Source organism: Vidua chalybeata, chromosome 7 (genome assembly GCF_026979565.1).
Source record: "Vidua chalybeata isolate OUT-0048 chromosome 7, bVidCha1 merged haplotype, whole genome shotgun sequence".
NCBI lineage: Eukaryota > Metazoa > Chordata > Aves > Passeriformes > Viduidae > Vidua > Vidua chalybeata.
The window spans coordinates 28401741-28422791 of NC_071536.1; the positions used below are offsets into that span (position 1 = coordinate 28401741).

General features: G+C 41.5%; 1 protein-coding gene across 1 annotated transcript in view; it reads left to right on the forward strand.

The window, feature by feature from the left end:
• The window catches only part of PDIA5 (protein disulfide isomerase family A member 5), a 98618-nt gene that overhangs the window by 37090 nt on the left and 40477 nt on the right, over positions 1–21051 (forward strand). Inside the window, exons 8-11 of the mRNA XM_053948181.1 lie at positions 2328–2395; positions 6775–6866; positions 6972–7043; positions 11426–11562. Of these exons, the coding sequence (XP_053804156.1) occupies positions 2328–2395; positions 6775–6866; positions 6972–7043; positions 11426–11562 (369 nt within the window). The remainder of the gene's footprint in view (positions 1–2327; positions 2396–6774; positions 6867–6971; positions 7044–11425; positions 11563–21051) is intronic.

Consider the following 21051-nt stretch of genomic DNA (forward strand, 5'->3'; position numbering starts at 1 on the left):
GGCAAAACACCTGCTAGTTTTCAGTGCTGTAATACTTGTGATGCTTTCCAAACTGCTGTGAAGGAAGTCTACTTGTGAGGTTTTTTCCCCTCTGATTTCTCAGTTTGTAACTCCCTCATCTTTTATTTAACACACAAGACTTTCTGAATCGGTGTTGTCCAAATTTTCTTTTCTTGCTCCTTTTACCGGAGACAGAATACATCCAGCAGTTGCAATAAAATACGGGCTTTGGGCAGCTGAAATTATTGGTTACATACAGGTGTTACCTTTCATAACTGGGAGCAGCAAATCAAGACTGGTCACTAACAGAAATTCAGCTTTTTGTTACTTGTGAGGGAGGTCTTTGGCACGAGAGGACATCACAGGCTTTGTCTGGGAGGCTGTGGGGAAGACAGCTGCCTTATTTCTCTGCTTTGTTGGAAGCAGGGGCTTTAGATTAATTGAGGCAGATTGATAGGAAATGGGCTCTTTCATTAGGTACTGGTGCAGAGGGAGATGAATGCAACTAGAGAGATAGATGTAGTTACTTTAATATTTCAGGAATGGTTGGTCTGGGTAAAACAACTCAAAGCAAAGGCGTGCTTTCCTCAGAAGATATTACCTGCCATTTGCAGACCTTTCACTGTACTTTTGTGCCTGTATTAGAAAGTCAGACAGCACTAAAGATGAAATATTAGGTATACTTGAAGGCATTCAGATTTATTTCTAGTTAACTCTGTCAAAGAAGACTCTTGCAGGAGACTGTCTGGATTTGGCAATAAGAAGGAGCTGTTTATAAACATGATTGAAAACAAGGCTTTAAAAATGTAGGTGTTAACTAGTGGAAAGACTAATCTGTATTTAATTAAGCGCCCCTTTTGGGAAAAGTACAAGAAGAAAGAACAGAAGAAAATGAGTTTTTTAGGTTCCCCTTTTATGCCTCTTGAGGGGTATATGTGGCTTGGCAGCATCTTGAAAATATAACCGAGAAGTATGAGGACAGGAGAGGGTGTACTGAAATGGGTTTGGGAGCAGAGCTGGGAAGAGGAGGATGATGGGGTGATGGATAGATGGAGGAGGCTGGTGTGTGCCTGTGCCCTAGAAGGTACTTCAGGGGGCAGTAAGAGAGTGAAGAGGGGAAGATAGGGAAATCTGCTGCAGGACTTAAGGGCCTGAGGCTCCTGAGGAGAGAAGAAATAGAGGATTCGGAAGATGCTATCTGCCAGCTCACATATTTTGATGTCTGTCCAGTGGTTTGGATGAAGCTGCATGACCTCAGTGGGCCTTAAATGTGTGGTCTGTGCCCACCAAGAAATTGTCATTTTGACCAGCACTAATTTAACAACCTCATTGTCAATTTGAACGGAGAGATCAAAGATGGAAAGACCACGGAAACAAGAACTCTCCTTCATCAGATTAAAGGATGTTCTTTTTCAGGCATGCTGATGTGATCCTAAACTAGTGGCTGCAAAATCTGTTCCTTCTTTCTGGAAGATATTTTCAAAACTCTGTCTGTTAAGCTGAACAGAAATGTTGACTACTGTCCCATGGTGGACTGAGAGTTTCCACAATAAGTGTCTGGAGTGCTTGGCTCCAGCTACCTTTCTTCCATGCTGTCTGCACTCCTGCCCCTTCCCATCTGCATGCACAGATTTTACTTGGCAGGGGTGAAACTGCTGCTTACAAGGTGATTTACTGCTAATCTGCTTAGCACTGCAGAGCATCATCAAGCAGCTCTCACTCAGCACACTCCAACTACACATTGGTGGTCTTCCTCACTCACCCTTTGTCTTTTTCCACAGCACATTATTGTATCTTACAAGGGCTGTTGCTTCTGAGCTATGTCTGCTCAATTAACAGAGTACTGTTTAACACTTGATGGCTGTGTAATGTGTTTAGGAAATGCATCTCAAATTAATTTCAGAGCCTTGTTAAGCTGGGATGAATCCGAAGTACCTCCCCCTGTCCCTTCAAAGACCAGAAATGCACAGAGCTTTTTGTTTTGAGTTCACAATTATGACGTCTTCTGTTGACTTTTGATATGTGTGTTCCATCTTGTATTCTCTGGGCTCAGCTCAGAGCCTGAGGAATATAAGATGGTTTTACTCTCTCCATACTAGGATGAGAAATGAATATGAAAATGAAGAGCATGAAAAATGTTCAAAAACAGATGCTTGTAACAAGTAACATCCTTAGAAACCTAATAATGATTTCGTGAAGCAGATAAAGAATTTTTGTTTAATTTTTTAAATATAAAATATTACTTCCTATGCTTTGGAAGATAGATACTGTAGAAGAGGTTGAATAGAGTTGTTGGCATATTACTTACACAATTTATTTTTTATCAGGGTGTGGTGTTTGTAAGAGAATGATGCCATCTTATCAGCAGGCAGCCACAGAACTCAAGGGTAAATATGTAAGTGAGACAATGAGATTTATATGACATTTCAAAAATCACTTTAACACTTTTTTTTTAAAGTCTATAAGTCGACAAATATGTATCAAAATCAAAATGATCCATTTTTAAGCTAGCTGAAATAAAATAGAAGTAAACTACTCTGATCCAGATATCTTCAGGATTTTCTCTTGGTTTTTATTCTTCTAAAACTTTAGAGAATGAGATGCGAACTCCCTTGCCCTTTATATCCACTACAGTTTATTCCATGGAGATACAGGCTCTGACACTATGTAGATTTATGTTTTGCCTCTCATTTGTGATTTTTTTTAGGCCTTTTGAGCTCATTTTCGTAAAAAAAGAAATGTTTGCCTTAATTGGTTTGATCAGCTTTTTGGCTTGATGTTTCATAGAAAGGTCAGGGATGGATGCTCTCGTTGCAGCTATTAATCCACTTTTTTAGTGGAGAATCACAGTGTTATGGGAGGGAAATCCCCCTCCCATAAGCTACTGGTCACCCTCCAGCCACTCAGCGTTAGTAGAAGCTTACAGTTTAACTGTAGCTCTGTCAAAGATGATGTCACATTGATATAAAAGTAAGTTTTGACTCTAAAGTACAGAATTCACAGTAATTTAGTTACCCCTTTGTAGTTACAAGGTGCATTGATCTCTGTAAGCAAGTCAAAGGTACCTGTCTAGTTAAGGTTTTATAATGTGCTTAACGTATGATTTATATGATGCCAGGAGTACATAAAGGATGAAGAAATAGGATTGTTGTTTCACAGCTGTAGTAGGATTTGGTCTGTTTCTGCCTGGTGGATCATTCACTGCTGTGTTTACAGGTTTCCTTGTGAGGAAAAGATGAAGCACAGCAGTTCATTGCTGGGGCAGCTCTGGCCATTTGTTCTTGTGACCACCTAGTGCTGTCAGACTGTCCAACATTCTCCAAACCAGTTGTTTTCAGAAGTGTTTTCTTTAAATCCTTGTTTGCTTAGGGCTGGAATGAGTGAGAGTTAGATTTATTTAGGACATGGCACAAGCTTTAGAAGATATTTTCAAGACTGTTTTTGTCGAGCCAGGCAGCATTCTAAGGCCATCTTCCCTCAGAGAAGCATGTGCTGCAGCCTTTGGGAAGGCACTCCTGCCCTGCATGGCAGTACCTTGTGGGGTGAGAGGGATTAGGAAGGTAAAGCCATCACCTATAGAGACAGTCCCAGAGAGAAGGCATGCTGCACAGCACTCTATCCTCCTGCAGTTATCCCTTCCTTGTTCATGTGCAGCTCATTTATTAAATTCAGACCAGATAATTTAGATCTATTCTGGTTTGAGTATTTCCTTCCTCACTTGGAAATGGTTTCTATAGATCCGGGCTGATCCTGCACAGCTGAGTGACAGGGCTGGGACACAGTTCTTTGCAGTGGAGGGTTGTGGTGCAGAATCAGATCAGAGGAAAGTTCAGTTGTGCCACTGCAACCCATGTTTTTCACAAAAAAAATTGTCTGTTTGTTAAAATATGACCAATTAGCTTCCTGAGTGGGATGTGTACACAGCTTGCCATTTCTAAAGTTAACTGTGCTGTACCCATCATAAATTATTCATGAAGTGCCTTAGAGTGATGTTGACCTCCAGATCAGACTTGGCTGCAAAGTTTATGAGTGGTTTGGATGAGCTGAAGGTTTGGCCTTTTAATCTGACCTGTCATTAGCTGTCAGGATGTGCCAGGCTCAAAAGTGGTTATTGCTGTTATATAGCAGGAAAATTAAGTACAGTATTGCCTATTGATGAGGTCATAGAAGTGAAAGGGTGAACTGTACCTGTCACTGGCCACTGTGTTCCCTTGGGACTGGTTGTTTCTTGTCCCAGTCCTGTTACTGAGAGGAAGGCAGGGTGGCATATTTAGTTTATATTATGGTTATATCTTACAATTCCATTGCACCCAGTGCAGAAGCAAAAAGTGCTCCAAATTAGAAGTGGATATTCTTTATCCTTGGCAGGAAAGATTCCTGTGGTTAGAGGGTTGGCTGGGCTCTGGTGAGTGACTGTCACTATCACCCCAGATCAGGGAGGAATTGGATATTAGCAAACCGTTCACCATCTCCCTAATGCCCATGAACTTTGTGACTGTGCCAGACTGCTCTGCTCAGTAAGGACCAACTTGAGAATATGCTTAAGTGCTTTCCTCCTTTGGTGCTTGTCTTTTTTTTTTGTGCTGTAAGGTACCAGTTTTGGAGCAATCCCATCAAGAAAACTGAGAATCAGGGTAGGGTGTCACAACTAAACAGGAACGGTCAGAAACTCCAAATACTTGGGCAGCTAGGAAAGGTTCAGAGTTGGTTTAGATCCTAGGTAGCTTGTTGGAGAGCAGATAAGTGTTGAAATATGTGAAGCGTCACTGCAGAGGTGAAAGGAATAAACTGATCTTTGTTTTTGCAATGGCTATTTCAAGAGGTAATGGACCTAAATTGAAGTTGGGGTCATTCAGTCGTTTGCTAAAAGCAAATTGGCCAAACGTCTGGCAGGAGGGCCCTGGCTTTGGGCAGTAGGTGTGTTTGGATGGTCTCTGTCAGCCTGATATTTCATAATTCTGTGATTATTGGCCAGCTAAACCTATTACTCTTGTATTAAAACAAATCCTATTGTAATAACCGTTTTTGCTAAATATGCTTCATATAACATAATGAACACGAGAATGAATCCAAGTTATTGACTTTTATCAATCACCATTAGATGGACACAGTGAAATTGTCTGACATGGCCAGAAATGCCCATTTAAATCATAGGAAATCCTCTGAGAGTTCACAGCAAAAGTGGAATCTGGTACGCTGGTGTTAATTAGGGAATTGGTTAAGAAAACTGGTTCTTGCTTTATAAAGCAACCATTGTATCTTGATCTATTGTATTTACCTGCCTTTAGGTGGTGACATGGAGGATAAGGAAAGAGGAGAATTGAGTCTAGATAATCTCATATGAATTAAGTCAGTCTGGTTGTTTGAACTACGAGGAAAATTCAAAGACTAGGCCAGCAAGTATAAACCTTACTTCTGTACTCTCCTCTGTTCAATTTATCCTTTCTTAGGATAGGGAAGAGAAAACAAAGTATCTTTTTGTGACTTTCCAGCACATTCTTAGGAACGGTTGACCTTCAAATGAGGATTTTCTGCTTTAAGATTTATTTCATGCTGGCTCTGAGCACATTTGGTTGGTTTGTGTAGTTTGCTGCAGTCAGGAATATGGTATTAAATTCTGATGTGGTATTTCAGCTGGAAGGAGAAAATCCTGGTTTTGGAGAGGGAAAGAGGAGAGGGTTGGATTAAGACCCTGCTGCTAAAATTATTTAAGCCGTCAATGCCATTAAACTAAGTTAATCAAGAAGTGGTATCTCAGCAACTTGCTGGGTCCAAGTTTGACAGCAGAATGGCCTCTGTGAATTGCACACCCACAAAACCTTGGAATCAATCCCATCTTCCAATTTGCATGTCAGAAATATTTGGAAGACATTTGGACAGGGCACAGAATAAGTCGCAGGGCACAGTATAAGTCACAGGAACCCTGAACCTGAAGCTCAAGGATTGTTGAGATGGAGGATGGATTGGGATAGAGCTGAAGAGTGGGGAGGAGAAAGTTTTTGTTTGATGTGCTAGTCTGAAAAGCTACTGTGCTTCTGTGCCTCTCTTTTGAAGACTGTAGGACAAGGTTAATTCTTAACTCATTATATGCTGCCCTACCTAAGTTAACATATTTAGAGCATATAAATGCCACGTGCTATTTCCTGAGCTCATGGAAATAGGGCATGTTTTATTTTCACATCAAAGTCATGCTGATTTCGCCTTGCCATTCAGTAAGTGCATTATTGAACTGGGATAATGCTTGTGGTTGGTTAGACATTGACAAGTTGGTTAGACATAGACAAGTTTATTGCTGGAGTGGAAACTAGAGAGCTGAGGGTAGAATTTCTGGTGTCCTGTTTAATGTTTGAATATGAACTAAGAACTCTTTTTTTTTTTTTTTTTTCTACTTGCAGAGGAGGAAAAAATCTAGTTGTAGCTTAAAATCCAAATGTGCAAAGCTGAGCACAAGTGCTGCAATTGAGAGAATTCCCTTGAGGTATTTCTGTTAGTGGGTGAATAAAAAGAAACATAAATGCTTCCAGAGCAATGAGGAGGTGACATGCTAGCTGCTGTGTGTTTTCTCTGGATTATACTCAAGTATTGTTCTCTTTCCCCTTGCACAAAATCAGAAAAACTTCAGTGTCTTTTAGAGAGAGCCCCTTCCTTGACAGCTATATGAATGAAATCAGAATCTGCCCAGATTGAAGTAGGTTTTACTTAAATCTTCAAACAAATGGTGTGATGTTCCTGCTGTATTGTAAGAATCAGTAACATTATGCTCTGTTTTTCCAGGTTCTTGCGGGGATGAATGTTTACTCTGCTGAATTTGAAAGGATAAAAGAAGAATTCAATGTCCGGGGATATCCTACAATCTGCTATTTTGAGTCGGTTATGTTTTGCAATTATTTTAGAAATCATGCACTCTTGTATAATTTGAGTGTTTTTATCTTTTAGGGCCAGGACTGATCCTTGTTTTGTTGCTTTAACAGGAAAGGAAAGTTCCTGTTCAACTTTGAGAACTTTGGTGCTACCGCAGCAGATATCGCAGAGTGGCTGAAACAGTAAGGCATTGAACTTCATGCACTCCACCTTTTATGTACTCTTCATTATTTACAGAATGTAATGGTTTAGGAACTGACATCTCTCCCTCCTTCCTTCTGCTCAGAAGAGCAAACAAAACTACCCTGCTGAGATCAGCTAAGCTCATACAGAGAGATTGACGAATGTTTGGTTTTTAGCATGCATGCCTTGCATTTCACAATTGCATTTTGTCTGTCATAGGAGGCTGACTGTGGACTAAAATAAATGCAGAGACACAGATCTCAGCTTGGTTAAAAATGCCAGCTTAAATTTCCAGTGATCTTGGGTGCTTGAACTTAATACCTTGCAAAAGGTTTGACTTCTGTTGTGTTATTAAAAATGTATATACCAAGTGTACAGTTCCTGTTGGTTGATCAGCCTTTAGCTGAAGCCTTTGAAGTGTCTTGCAGCGACAAACTGAAGATCAAGGCACCTTGGATGGGTAGTCACTTATACAACATCTGTGTTTGCTGTCATGACATGAAAGTGTAGAAACCTTGTTCTACCTAAAGAGAGCTGTTTGCAGTCATAAACATTTTGGGGGCTGAATGAGCCTATGGGACTAGCAGTTCAGAGACACACAGGAAAAGTGTGTGCGTATAGCTGCTCTTCAACTGGTGCAAATCCCCACGTGGTCAGTGAAGCTGATGGAGCAGCTGGAGAGAGCTGAGATAATCTGGTGGTGGAGAGATCCCATTTGCAGTGAGCCCAGGCTCTTGGGCGTGGTGTCATCTTTGTAACCCTCCCTTGTTTGCTGCAGTCATGGAAATAATACTGAAATTAAGCTAATGAAAGGAAACAAACCCATGGGAAGGAACAGACTGTTGCAAACTATTGTAATAGTACAGCTTAGCAAAATTGGCTCAGAATAAATGCGTTTTGCTGTACAGTGGGGCTGTGCTGGGGATGTGCATATGGTTGCAGGTAGCCCAGGGTCTCCAGCAGCAGTAGGTTGAGTGCTTCAGGATTTGGAACCCACAAATGAAGTGAGAGCAGCATCCTGTTAGCATCAGGGGCTACAAACACTGCAAGCAAGTACTGCCCAGTAGCTCAAAGAGGAGGAATTCAGCCAGAGGAATTAAGCCTCGTGTAGTCAATTAAGTTTTCAAATGTGAGTGATCAAGATGGTAACTCCAGCAACTCGAAGAAGATGATCAGCCCTTGGAGCAAGGATATGGCTTAATCATTTGTACTTTGTTACGTTTTTCAGTTTTGCAAGGATGTGGTTATCTCTTGGCTACCATATGTGCATATGTGAAACATTAGCTGTTTGGGGTATTTTTTCCCCCTGTCTGCCCACATAATATCCAGATAATCCCTGCAATATGCAGTACCTTTATATCAGTGCTGTGACAGCAAGTGAACACAGCTACTGGAGGAAAGCAGAACAGCTGCAAGCTCTTTCCAATGATAATCTCTGCTAACAAGCCACTGTGGGCTTTGGCTGATACTTCAGCAGTCCAGAGCTAAAGACAGCTGTTTGTCCTCACTTAGTGCATGCTTATTAGTTGCCCAAAAGATGATCTGAGCAGTAGCCTTGTGCCCCTGTTTTGTGTAATAGGTACAACCTTTAAGGAAACCACATTGAGTAGTTATGTGTACTTATAATTTGCCAGTAATTGATGCTTAAATTACAATCAATTAAATTATTAATAAAACTGCATATTGGGTAAACATGATACATACATAATATTATACTATTCTGAAGAATATGCAGTACAGGTAGTCAAAATGGTGTGGCAAGGGCTTTAGGAAAGCCAAGGAGTGCAATGAGATAGCTGTAGGGTGCACTGGCTGTGTTTCAGAATAGCATACTATTAAAATATTGAAAGGTTGTTTTTGTACAAAATGTTACTCTGAGGACCAGGGCATGGCAGGGCCATGGCAAGGAAAGCCAATGCATTTTTTTACTGTGCATACATGTCCTGTCCTTGTGGAGTCTTGGAAGCAAATCCAGCAGACATTCAGCCATATGAAATAGCCCATTATGTGTGGACAATAAGTACACTCTGCAGAAAAGCAGCTCTCTCCCCCTTTTCTTGTTTTTTTCCCCTCTAAATACTACCGGTAAAGTGTTGAAAGTGGGTGATCTTAGGCTCATTTGTGGGGGAGAACATGATATAACTTACAAAAGTTAAAATTATTTAAATAATTGTCCATGCTTTTTCCTCTCAGGACAAGAACTGCTAGTTCGGAGGGCTCCAACACCTCTTTTTTTTTTTTTTTTTTTTTTTTTTTTTTTTTTTTTTTACTACTTATTAAAAGTGCTACTTTCTTATGCTGAAGTGTGCTAATGTATCAGTCTTACAGATACTTCACCTTTCTTATCTTCATAATAAGCTACTGGCTACTGTGTTATGGAGATTCAGATGTTTTCATGAAATTATAGAGGTGAACCTCATACAGCCTTCAGCCTTAATCCAACACAGTAGAGATGCTATTTTGTACATACCACTTTTTTGTTAAATCTGATACACAGCTCTATCAGCCTGAGTGGTAGGCAAGCCCAGCAGCTTCTTGCTGCCTTCAATAGCTGCTTAGTTTGTCTTGCTGTTTTTTTAGATTCCCCTCAGGCCCTTCCTTAGCATCAACAACTTTGTTAAATCAAGAACTTGTCCTGTGCTCTCAATTGATTTAGCTTTTGATAGCTCTTCTGGACTTCTGTCATTGTAATCAGGTGTTGGGTGTGCCTTGTCTCAGTGTTAAATGACATTTTAAATTTTGCTTGTTGCTTTCTCCAGGCCTTGAGGTGTTTCTTGCCACCTCCTGTGTAGGCTCATTAGCATGCACAGCATTTTAAATTTGAATAAACATCCCGTGCCCTGTTTTACTAATTCCTGACTGAAATAGGTCACACCAGGCCCTGCTGAACACCATGTTCTCCCAGTGCTTTGCAGGCACTGTGTCCATGTTCATCCTGCTCTGCCTACTCAATCCAACTCCCAAATCCAGTGTCATGGTGTTTGCTGGAAAGCCTTGACCCTGCCAGGATACCTGGAGATTATTTCTCTCCGTGCTGCTTGGCCAGGTGCAGCTCTGACCTTTCACTTTGATGTTTGCTTCTTGGTTTGTTTATCACAGAAGCAGCAGCAGAGGTGTGCATCACAGTTCTGCATGGATTGCTTAATACTCTTGGATCACACCTATTGCTTACATCAACAGAATTTGCTATCTGAATCTGTGCATCTCTACTGCTTTTTTTTATCAAACTAGGCTTTCAGCCTAGAAATGAGTAAGGCAGGATAAATGGGTTATCATCTGTTTGCCATTCCTTGTTCCAGGCAGCTAACACAATAATAAGTTTTAATCAAAAATAGTAAATCTGCTTTCAGCAGAGATGGGGTCACATCCAGACGTGTGTACTTTGCCAAAGAATTTGGGAAATTTGGGGGGGTTTGGAACTCATTACTGCAACTGACAAAAATAGCTTCAAAGTCTGGCTCCCAATGTTCGTATGTTTGGGTGTCTTTTCTGTGAAGACTGCTTTAATAAATAAAATGTCAATTAGCACAAGTTTAGTTCACAGCTGCCAAATTCTCTTTTTAATGTACATTAATAAAAGCCAAAACCAATTGTTTATTGGGATGGTGAGCTGCAGAGGAGCTTAGGTTCTGTTTCCAGACTCGCCACCGTGTCTTTGAGCAGTCTCTGTGGCTCTGACCCATCAAGAACAGTTGAACTCAGGAGCAATCATAGTGATGTTGGTAGAACACATCACTTGCCTTTAGGTGAAGCATGCAGCTGAGTATCTTTGCTGAGTTAGGCCTACAAGCCCACTGCAGAGTGAGGACATAACGATGCTTCCCTGGCTCACAAGCTCTGTTCAGGATAAAACCATGTATTCCTGGGGAAATGGTGTGTGTAGCTGGCTCATGGTCCCAGCACTGCTCCTCCTTTCTCTGCTGGCCCTAATCATGCTGTCAGTATCCAAGGTGACGGGTTAAATTGGCTGTTTCTGCTCACTGCTTTTTTCTTTCATTTGCAATGACTCCTGTGAACTACAAAGTGGGAATGCTGTGAGAAAGGAAGCATCCTGCTGAGGAGGGTAAAAGAGTAATAGAAAATGCATTTGATTTCTATAATGTAATAACCAAGCAGTCTGGTTATCTCCTCACTCCATCCCCTTCCATTGCTGATCTGTCCTCAGGAGCTTCTTGCAAAATTTTTTGTTCCTCCTCCAGTTTTATCTGTGTTTCAGTGCCTGTGAGTTCTGGATGGGTACAATTATGGAAGCTGTTCAGTAGGGTTGGTGTGTCAGACATGTGTGAACATCTGCACAAAGTGGTTCCTTACAGTTTGACTTGCCAAGATGACTGCTTAGCATCAGAGAGCTGCCTTTAAGCTGTGTCTGTTTGTCTTGTAGCCCACAGGCACCTCAGCCACAGGCTCCAGAGACCCCCTGGGCAGATGAAGAAAATGTAGTTTATCACCTGACTGATGAGGACTTCGACAAGTTTATAAAAGATCATTCATCTGTGCTAGTGATGTTCCATGCACCATGTGAGTTTGTTTTCTCTTCTGTATTCTGAGCCAAATGCTTGCTAACGAAATCAGTGATGTTTTTCCGTGGAAGTTTCACAGAACCATGAACTCAAAAGTCCAGGCTTTTCTTTTTTGTGATGGTTGTTAAATACACAAGGCATGAAATGTTTTTGAAGTTGCTGACTTCACATTTAGGATGGAGATGTGCCTCTGGAAGATGGACACTTTGTAGGCTGAGTCAAAACATAACTGAGGAGTGTAATGATGCTTAAATAGTCACTTTACAGCATGGTTTCCCATTTTCAACTTCTCTTCGGTATTGTTTGCTTTCAAAGCAGAACTCTGGTTGATTGAACAACTAACTCAACTTGAGAACCCTGAGCTCCTGGGTTCTTGTCTATGGCTGCTGCTATGTCATTTTGAGCATTTTCACTCCTCTGCTGCAGTTTCTCTGGCAATGTAAGGGGTGATTGTCATTATATATTGTGCTGAACTATGCCAAAACTAGGTCTAAGTTTAGAAAGACCCCAGGACTTTTGATAACTAATGCAGAGTTGGTGGTGATAATGCTTATTGTTCTGCTGAGAATGCATTGAACTGATCTTTCCCATGACTTGAGGCTTTAGCTTGACAAATAAAATGCAGTGGTTTGCCTTCAGGAAGCTCTTCCAGCCACACTGCCCTCCTGTATGCTGTTGGGTGGAAGAGAAGAGTGCATTAACCTCTTAGTTCACTGTGGATGTGACTTGTTTCAGCTACATACCTGGTTCTTCCAGTTGTTTGTATCTGTGATGGACAGTTCAGGCTTGAATCTGCTACACTGTGTGACACACAGCTTCTGTCTCCTCTTGCTGCTGTTCTGGCAGCAGTACTTGGGTGAGATGTTCCTTTTCAAGTGCATAGATTTAAAGGTTAGGACTCTGGAGGCAGACTGTGTGCTGACAGCTGAGGGTCTTGGCACAGAGGCTGAAATCCTGCTTCCCTTTAAGCCAGCAGGAGTTAGCTCCAAAATACCTTTTTTGAAGGTCTGCTCATAAGACTCATTTGAAAAACATACCATAATGAATTTCCTCTGCCTGATGAAATGTCTGAGAATTTGGTCCACTGAAGCAGGGGACTGACTGCTGTTCTGTCACTGTGTTCCCTGGATTATTTGTACTAATGAAAGTGGGACCGGAGATGAGCGCCTGGTCTGAAACGCAAAACACAAGGAGCAGAACTGATGAGGCCTGCTTTGCTCAGGAGTTACCCTTCGTTACCCAAATCCTTCCTTCCCCAGATTTCCCTGCACCCCGGTGTGCAAGTGGCAGCATGGGCTGCTGCTCCTCGGCAGCTGTGCGCTTGCTGAGCAGCTGCTGCCGAGCACAAATGGAGCTCCTAAATTTCCCTCCTTTCCCCCTCCCTGCACAATGACATGGGAGAGGTGTCTACTCCATCTCTCAATGTGTTCACACTTACTAGTACTTTAAAGCTTTGCCTTTTTTTGAGTTTGTAAATGGGCAAAGGAGTCTGGTCATATATTCAGGAGGAGGAAGAGGGGGAAGAAATCAACAGCTGGCCCTGCAAAACTTATTCCTTTAGGAAGCCAGATTAAAAATAGATGAATACATACAACTGCAATAAAATTTTATAGTAAGTTCAAGTTAGTTTTAAGTCTCAGTAGGATTCTGTTCAGTTTTTAGTGTTTTTTTAGTATTTTCAAGAACACAGGTAACACAGTTTTAGGAGTAACAATATTGCATTACCTATTTTGAGAGCAGTGGTGCTTCCAGACAGGTATGTTTTGTATTAAGAGGCATTCTGCACTAAGGTACAGCAGTACTTTGGCAAATGCTGTTTTAAAAGTAAATCAAATGCCTTAATTGGGCTGTCACAATCTTCTGATAACATTTTCCAGCTGCTCAGAATTGGGATGAAGAGTGTTCCTTGCCAGAACAGCTCAGTTTTAAATGCAGCTCGAATATTTGGGGCATTTTATTTACATTCAGGTGGTAATGGCAATACGTGCAGAATCCAGCTTGTACATGTGTAAAAGATCTGTGTTGGTAAGAATCCTCTCTTGAGCATCCTCAGCAGGGAGTATGAGACTTGCAAACTAATTAATGACAGACAACTATCATAAACAGTTATCTCCATGATTAAAAGCTCTTCTCTTAGCACTTCTTAAATGTGCTAATGGTGTCACCTTATGAATATTAGGAGATAAATAATTCCAGTAAAAGAAGTGGTAAAACCAGTGAGTGTCTTATTTTAACCTTGGTAGCTCAGGCTGAGGAAGTTTTTTTCTAAAAATGTATTAATAAAAAGAAAAAGTTGAAACATCTATAAAATAAGCTCATAACACAGGACATACTACGATGAGTAACTAAGAGTAATCAAGGGGATTTCAGCACTGGCCTGGAATTAGCAAGTACTTAAACTCCTGTGTCACCATGCAGCATACACGTGACTTGGAGTCACTCTGTTGTGGTTTAGCCTCAGCCACAGCTCAGCCCCACACAGCTGCTCCATCATGGTGGGATCGGGGAGAATTTGAATGGTAAAGCTAAAAAAAGTCATGGGTTTGTGGGATAAAAGTAGTTTAATAAGAAAAGCAAAAGCCATGTACAGGCAAACCAAAACAAGGAATTTGTTTACTACTTTGCATTTGCACTTTGACTGGCAGGTGCTTGACCATTCCCAGGAAAGCAGAGCTTTATCACACATAATGCTGAACTTGGGAAGACAAGCTTCATCACTCCAAATGTCCCCCCCTCCCTCTTTCCCCAGTTCTATGTGGTGAGCATGACACCATATGGTCTGGGATATCCTTGTGGTCATTTGGGGTCAGCTATCCTGGCTGTTTCCCCTGACATCTTCCTGTGCACCCCCAGCCTCCTTGTGGTGGGATGGGGTGAGGAGCAGAAGAGGTCTGGATTCTGTAAGCACTGCTCATCAATAGCTAAACCATCCCTGAGTTATCAGCACTGTTCCCAGCACAAATCCAACTCATGGCTCAATGCCAGCTACTGTGAAGAAAATGAACTCTATCCCAGCCCAAACCATCACACATACATGAGGAGCTGTTTTACTAGAAGAGAATTATTTCAGTGATGCTTTAATTGCATATTCAGATTACCAATGCATTAATAGAGTGTAGTATGAAAAGATGTGTGGGGAATTGGCAGCTTTTTATCTGCCTCCTGCCCCCAGTGCTAAAGATAGAGCTGAACCAAAAACATCCCAGGTAAATACCTGTGAACTGCACCATTAGGCACTGTGATGGATGTGGCCAGTTGGGTCTCCATGCCTGTGGCTACAGATGATCATCCCTGAGGACCACACTGTAATTATTTACAATCAATTGCATTTACTAGCCCAAGGACATGGCAGCATTTTAAGTGCTGCCTAGCATAACTAAGTTCAAGGAGAGCAGCTAGTGTGTGTTTTATCCACATCGGGAAGGTCTGCAGCATGCAACTTGCATCTCTTGGGATCAGAGACACAATCCTTTTTGTGCAGTAATTTATCACAACCATTAAGCAGAAGATGTGCTGCTGCAGGTCTTTACTGCAGGCCCTGAGCAACATGGATGAGTGTGGGTGGGCAGGATGAGTTCATCCTGCTTTCATTTCACAGGTCACTAGGGACAAGAGCAGGATTTCTAACCTTCTCAAACTCCTTTGTAAAGCCCTTAAGAGGATGTTCAATAAATCGGAATATTTAGCATAGGTAAACAGTGACCCAGCCAGTCAGGCTCTGAAGGCACTCTCCTCCCCAGCCGTCTGTGAAGGGTGTGCAGTGTTGTGCTCCTTACTTTGGTATTCTGCTGAAATTTCATAATTTCTGGTGGTGAGCTTAGTGAGTTCAGTTATATCCAGACTGGAGTCTTGCAGACATCTAAAGTGTTTTTTCAATGTGTTGTTGTACCCAAAAACTAGGTTCTTGTGCACTGTACAAAAGAATAAAGAAAAGGCCCTCTCTCCCAAAAGATTTGGCATTTTTACTCAGATTGATTGTATTTGGTAATTTGAGATAGCAGTTATGCTATAGACTCTATTTCTGAGTTTATAACAAAGGATTTATTGCAGCAACCAAAGTTATTTCTGTATTATAACATAACTAAAGGCACCATTGCTGCTTATGATAAGCTTCTGCTAGCAATGAGAATAAAGACTCCATGTCTGTATGTGCTTCTTGATATCTGTGCCTACAGCTGATCGATTTATTTAGATGCCCAAGATGACAGCTGGGTTCTGAATGTCTCTAAATATGGTTTATACTGCCAGTCAAGTGTTGTTAAAGGCTTTAGTGTCATGGGGACTTGCTGGGACTTAAAATGCTCCTGAGTCCCTTGATCATGAAAAAAAAGCCCTGTTTGTGTTTTCAGTTTCTTCATCAAACTGTTTGCTGAGTCCAGTGCAATTTTTAAAATAATTCTGTCCAAAATATTTACCAAATTAGTGAGGATTGCAGTCTTTCTGACTGTGTTTTCTTGTAGGAATTAAACCCCTACACATTTATCCTTTCTACATTTTCCTCAGCATTTTTCTCCAAATCACATCTCAGTCACAAAATAAACCCAACCAGGTCACTGATAAGTCAATTCAAATGCCACTGAAAGGTGTTTAAAGTCCAGGATTGAAATTCAAGTCAACTCAGAAATGTTTTCTGAAAGTGTCTGCTGTTCATGCGCTGGAGTTACTTTTCATTATGTTTTGTTAACACAAGTGACACTGCTAATGTTTTAAAGAATACCTGTTCTTGCAGCTCCATACAGAATTTTAGGATGTTAAATAATGTTCTGGTGCCACTGTGAGCTGTAGCCTCCCATTGTACCTTCAGCAGGCATGGATCTGAGGAGTCTGATGCTGGCTGGTGGTTGTAGTCAGTCACCCCTAATGTTTGCTTGGGGCTGCTTTGCCCTCTTTCATACCCCATCAGCCAGAGCAAAGTTCATGGTCCAGTACTGATGCCAGAGGTAACAAACGGAGGAGAAAAACGTGTTTTGAGTGTACTGTTAGTGTGAGCGTGCATTTGCTTTTTAAAGGATTAAACTATTAAAATGTTTTCCTGCAACATTTCTTCCTTGTATGTGAGCTTAAATTCAGGTTAAACCTGTGTTCTTCCCAGTCCCCTTCATAGGGCTCCTTCAGAGACTATATAAGCTGATTGCAGGGCTTAAAGTAGGAAAAAAGTCAATATCCTTAGTAGGATATTGGAGCCGTTGTGGTTTTCCCTCCATTGATAAAGAGGGAAAGCAGGGATAATGCAGCCTAACAGACCTTTGCTTGCTTCCTCCCAGTGGAAGGGACTGCAAAAATAAACCTTGAAATGATCAAGTGCACGACAGTTTTCATGTGTTGTTGAAATGTCCATGAAATTCCTTTCCTGTCCTCAGCTATTTTCTCTCCCATTATAAACCAACCCGATAAATTATGCAATTGCTGCTTTCCCTCAGCTATTCAGCTGTTCAGGTTTTTAATTGCACAGGGAGTGGTTTTATCAATTTGGCTTGGAAAAACAGCTTTTCACACCCTTCATTCCTTCCCTCCTCCCTCCCAGTGTGTTTAAACCCAAGGTTTTAAGCGATTTTGTGAAGTCATTATTAAGAATCCCAACCAATTAGCCCAGTACAAGAAGAAGGCCTCAGCTTCTAACCAAGTAGTGAACTTGGCTCTCTCCCTGCCAGCTCACCATCACTGGTTTCCATGGCCTTGTTTTTGTTTCTTACTGCTGAATGTGATGAGATTGGGATGCAGGAATCCATTGCTCACTTTAAATATGAACCAAAATGTGTGCACAGAATCTAATCTATTTTTTCAAACCATGTTTTATAACTATAAATAAATAAGTCTCCCTTTCAGACCCCCACTGGTTCCTTCTGAAAGCAGCTGTGTTGCTGTGAGCTCTAATTGGGATGTCTGTTGGCAGCATCAACAGAAAGGCCACGAGTTGAAAAGGCTGAAGAATAATCTACTCTGCAGCCTGAAAAAAATGGCCTTTCTAACATAGGTCAGCAGCAGCCTAACATTGGCAGCCTGTGATAAATAAAGAAATTATATTATTTATAAATAAATAAGGTTTTTCCGTGCTAATTCATGATCCAATCAAAGATTTTTTTTTTTTAAATGTCAACCAACGCAGTTATTCCAGTAGAGGTTAAAGGTCTGTGGGTTATCCAAACATGCAGCAGGACAGAATGTGGATGGAAACATCCTTTTATTTTAATTTGTTCCTGTCATACATGACATTTGTGATTTTCAGGATAAAATGTTGGTTGTTTTCAGTGGGTATGTAGAGAGCCTTTGGCATCTGCCTTCAGATGTAGAGCCTCTGGGATACAGGCAGACAGTGGGTAGCTGGGAAGCTGGCTTTGGTACATCTGTGCAGGTCTGGATTACTGGAAGTTTGTAGTGTGTAAGGCAGGCTGTACATCTGGAATCTGGTCAGATGCCATATTCCCATGATACAGGTGCATGTACTAGCCCATAGGAAGCTACACAAGGAGACATTTGTGTGTCAGGGTGCTTGCTGTGGGCCACCAGACCCTGTGAATATGTTCTCCTTGTTTCAGAGTAATTAGAGAAAGCCTTGAACAAGTCAAACTTTCTGGACTGTTCTGTGGGTCACAGGCAGTGCCTGTCTCTGGTAGGATTTTGGTGGAGCAGTGCAGGTGTCAGGGTGGGCTGTTGCAGTGCCCACATCACTGAAAACTGAATTGTTGTGTCAGGGCACTCAGATGATGAATGTTGCTGTTTCGGAGTCTGGACAGGTTGTTGAAGAGAAAAGATGTGCTTCAATTTCAGAATTGTGTTTCCTGACTCTCTATGTCCCATAGGCTCCTAATTTTAATGTTGCCTTAGTGTATTTTTAATGGGATGTATAATAAAATGCTTCCCTCTACAAGCATAAATTGTACCAACTTTCTGTGCACTGTATGTATGTACTTCTCAGCTGAACATTCCTGGCAGGCTTCTGGAGCAGATACACACTTCACGTAAACCAGTTAGAAATTGGTGCATTCTTGGCTTCAGAATCTGCTTCCACTGAGATGAGCAAGTCCTGAGTGTTAATTTCAGAGAGAAGAGGTCTGGGACACTTAGACTGGTTTCTTCATTATTTTAAAGCATGGAAGTCTACAGCAAGATGTTGCTTGATACTACATATATTTGAATATCACCAAAAATCTTAGGGAGTGCAAACAGTTCAGCGTAAGTGACCTGCCAGTGCAGTGACCTGTCTCATTAAACTAATCACAGAAATTATTTTCAGGGAGATTTAATCACACATTAAAATAGAAGTTCTTGGAAAGGCAGCAAACCAGGAAAATTAAGATCCTGACATGGATTTTTCCTTTAACGACAATGCCACTCATGTTTCTCAAGGATCTAAAAATAAAAATCAATATGGGTTTTTAGTGGTACTTAATATAAATGGGAATGTGAAGAGTGTAAGAATCCTGATAATTATCTTGTGCAGTAAAACTTGATAGGATACCTAATGGAAGGGGCGAAGACAATAATGACTGATACCACTGTCTCTTTTTTGTCAGTCTTCTGGTGCTGGAGCACACAGTTCGTATGGGATTATCGTCTCTTTGAAGCAGTTTGTGCTCTTTGAGCAAGGTATGGTCATAAAAAAGGATGATCCAGTGATAAAAGCGATAGCCTTGGCCTGGAGATGTAAAAGTTTAGTTCTTTGCTTTGCTTTGCTTTGATTTGTACAGTCACGACCCAAGTCACTAAATACTTGTTGGTTTCCAACCTGTGAAGTGGAGATAACATTTCACCTTGCGTGGGCGTTTTATCTAGCAAGCCATGGCCAGACTGCAAGCTGCTCCAGTATTGCAGGAATTGAGATACAGAAGGTGTATGAGCTCTGCAGTCTTGATTAGCGTGAAGGAAGTAGGACTTTGCCTTTGGTGTTCCCTGGCTTATGGCAGATGTCAGTTTTTTGGCCCCCAAGTTTAGGAAACCCCATCTGCCACTGGGTGAGCACAGAGCTCAGACAAGGTTATCGCGGCTGGAGCTGATGACTTGCAACCTGGTTACAGCTCATGCCAGGACTAAAAGGGAGGAGCCTTGACTTGCTCTGGTTCAGTGTCACAACAGAGACAGTGGCAAACGTGGGGTGTTTTGGGCTGCTCTACCTTTGGGCTGGTCTCAACTTGCTCTGTGGCATGATGCTGTTCTGGGGACACAGCGTGTACATTGAATAACTTACTTGGGTAGCAGTCATGGGTGTTGAGCAGAATGCAGGGTAGAAGTAAAGGAAGAAGGAAAGGAGACAAAATGTGGATATTTGGGGTTGTGAAATTTGGGAGGTTTGTTCGAAATGCATTGCTGTATGCTCACCTCCAATTGGGAGCAATTACTTTCTCTATTAAAGAAGACATTTGCAAAGGCTATACCAATCAGAATAAAAGCTTCATGTGAATGTGTGGCAGGTGGTGTGAAGGGAACATTAGTTTCTTTGGGGATTTGCTGCCTCATTTCTCACATTACTATTGCCTTCCCTCTCTCCTAACGAGTCCTTACCGACTGACTCAGCCTGTGACATAGGAGTAGCTGCCAGAGCACCAAGGAGCAGCTGAGGGGTGACAGCTGAAGAGAGACTGGCCTCATTCTCTGGGTATTTGTTGTAGGTTATTTAGGTGTTCAGAGGTTTTAGAGGACTCAGGTAATTTTAGCTGTTAAAAATCCACATTTGAGTGTGTGAATTGGAGGACTGTCCTCTTGGCAAGCTTGTACACCCCAGTGTACATATAAGTCCTTAATGCTCTTGTGGTGAGTTCTGATAGGAGTGAAACAACTTATTTTTCTAGGTCTCTAATGATGGGGTAACAGTAGGAATTAGCTTTAAGAATTAGACTCCAGGTTTATTTTTTCTAAAATAAATTAATTTCCTTGCTTGGATAAGCTCAATATTCTGTGCAGGGCTCTCATTTGGAAAGTGCCTTATAGTATCTTGGCTACTTGAATCATTACCAGTGGAGTTTTCATTCTCAGATTTATCTTCCTAAATACTTTATGGTTTCAACTTCAGTGAAAGGTAGAGAACTTATGTAAAGGGCAAATAGTGAACAGAGACACCTAGAGTCTGCCTGTCTGCTCCTGCTTGCCTGTCTCTGCTCCTTGCACCCTTTCAGATAGTGAGTTGGCAAGTGATGCCATTTTTCTGACTTACTAATACACTAATACACAGGTTGGACACTGAAGCATTGTGCTGATGGTGGAGCTGTATCTTCTGGGCTTCTGACTGCTTGTGCTTGGCAACCATGCCAGCACACTTCTCCTAAATAGGTGAATAGATCTCAGCTGGTAACCACTCCTGCTGTGACTTTGGACAAAAACTGTACGTTCTGCATTGTATCTCCTCTTGATTCTTGACTTTCCCAGATATCTTCACAGTGATATTCAATGTCATCCTTCCTTTTAACCCCCTTGCCCCATGACCTTGAGTTCATGGGGATGTACCTTTCTTAGGAAGATCTCTTTGCATGGCATCCATTTTGCTGATGTCTTA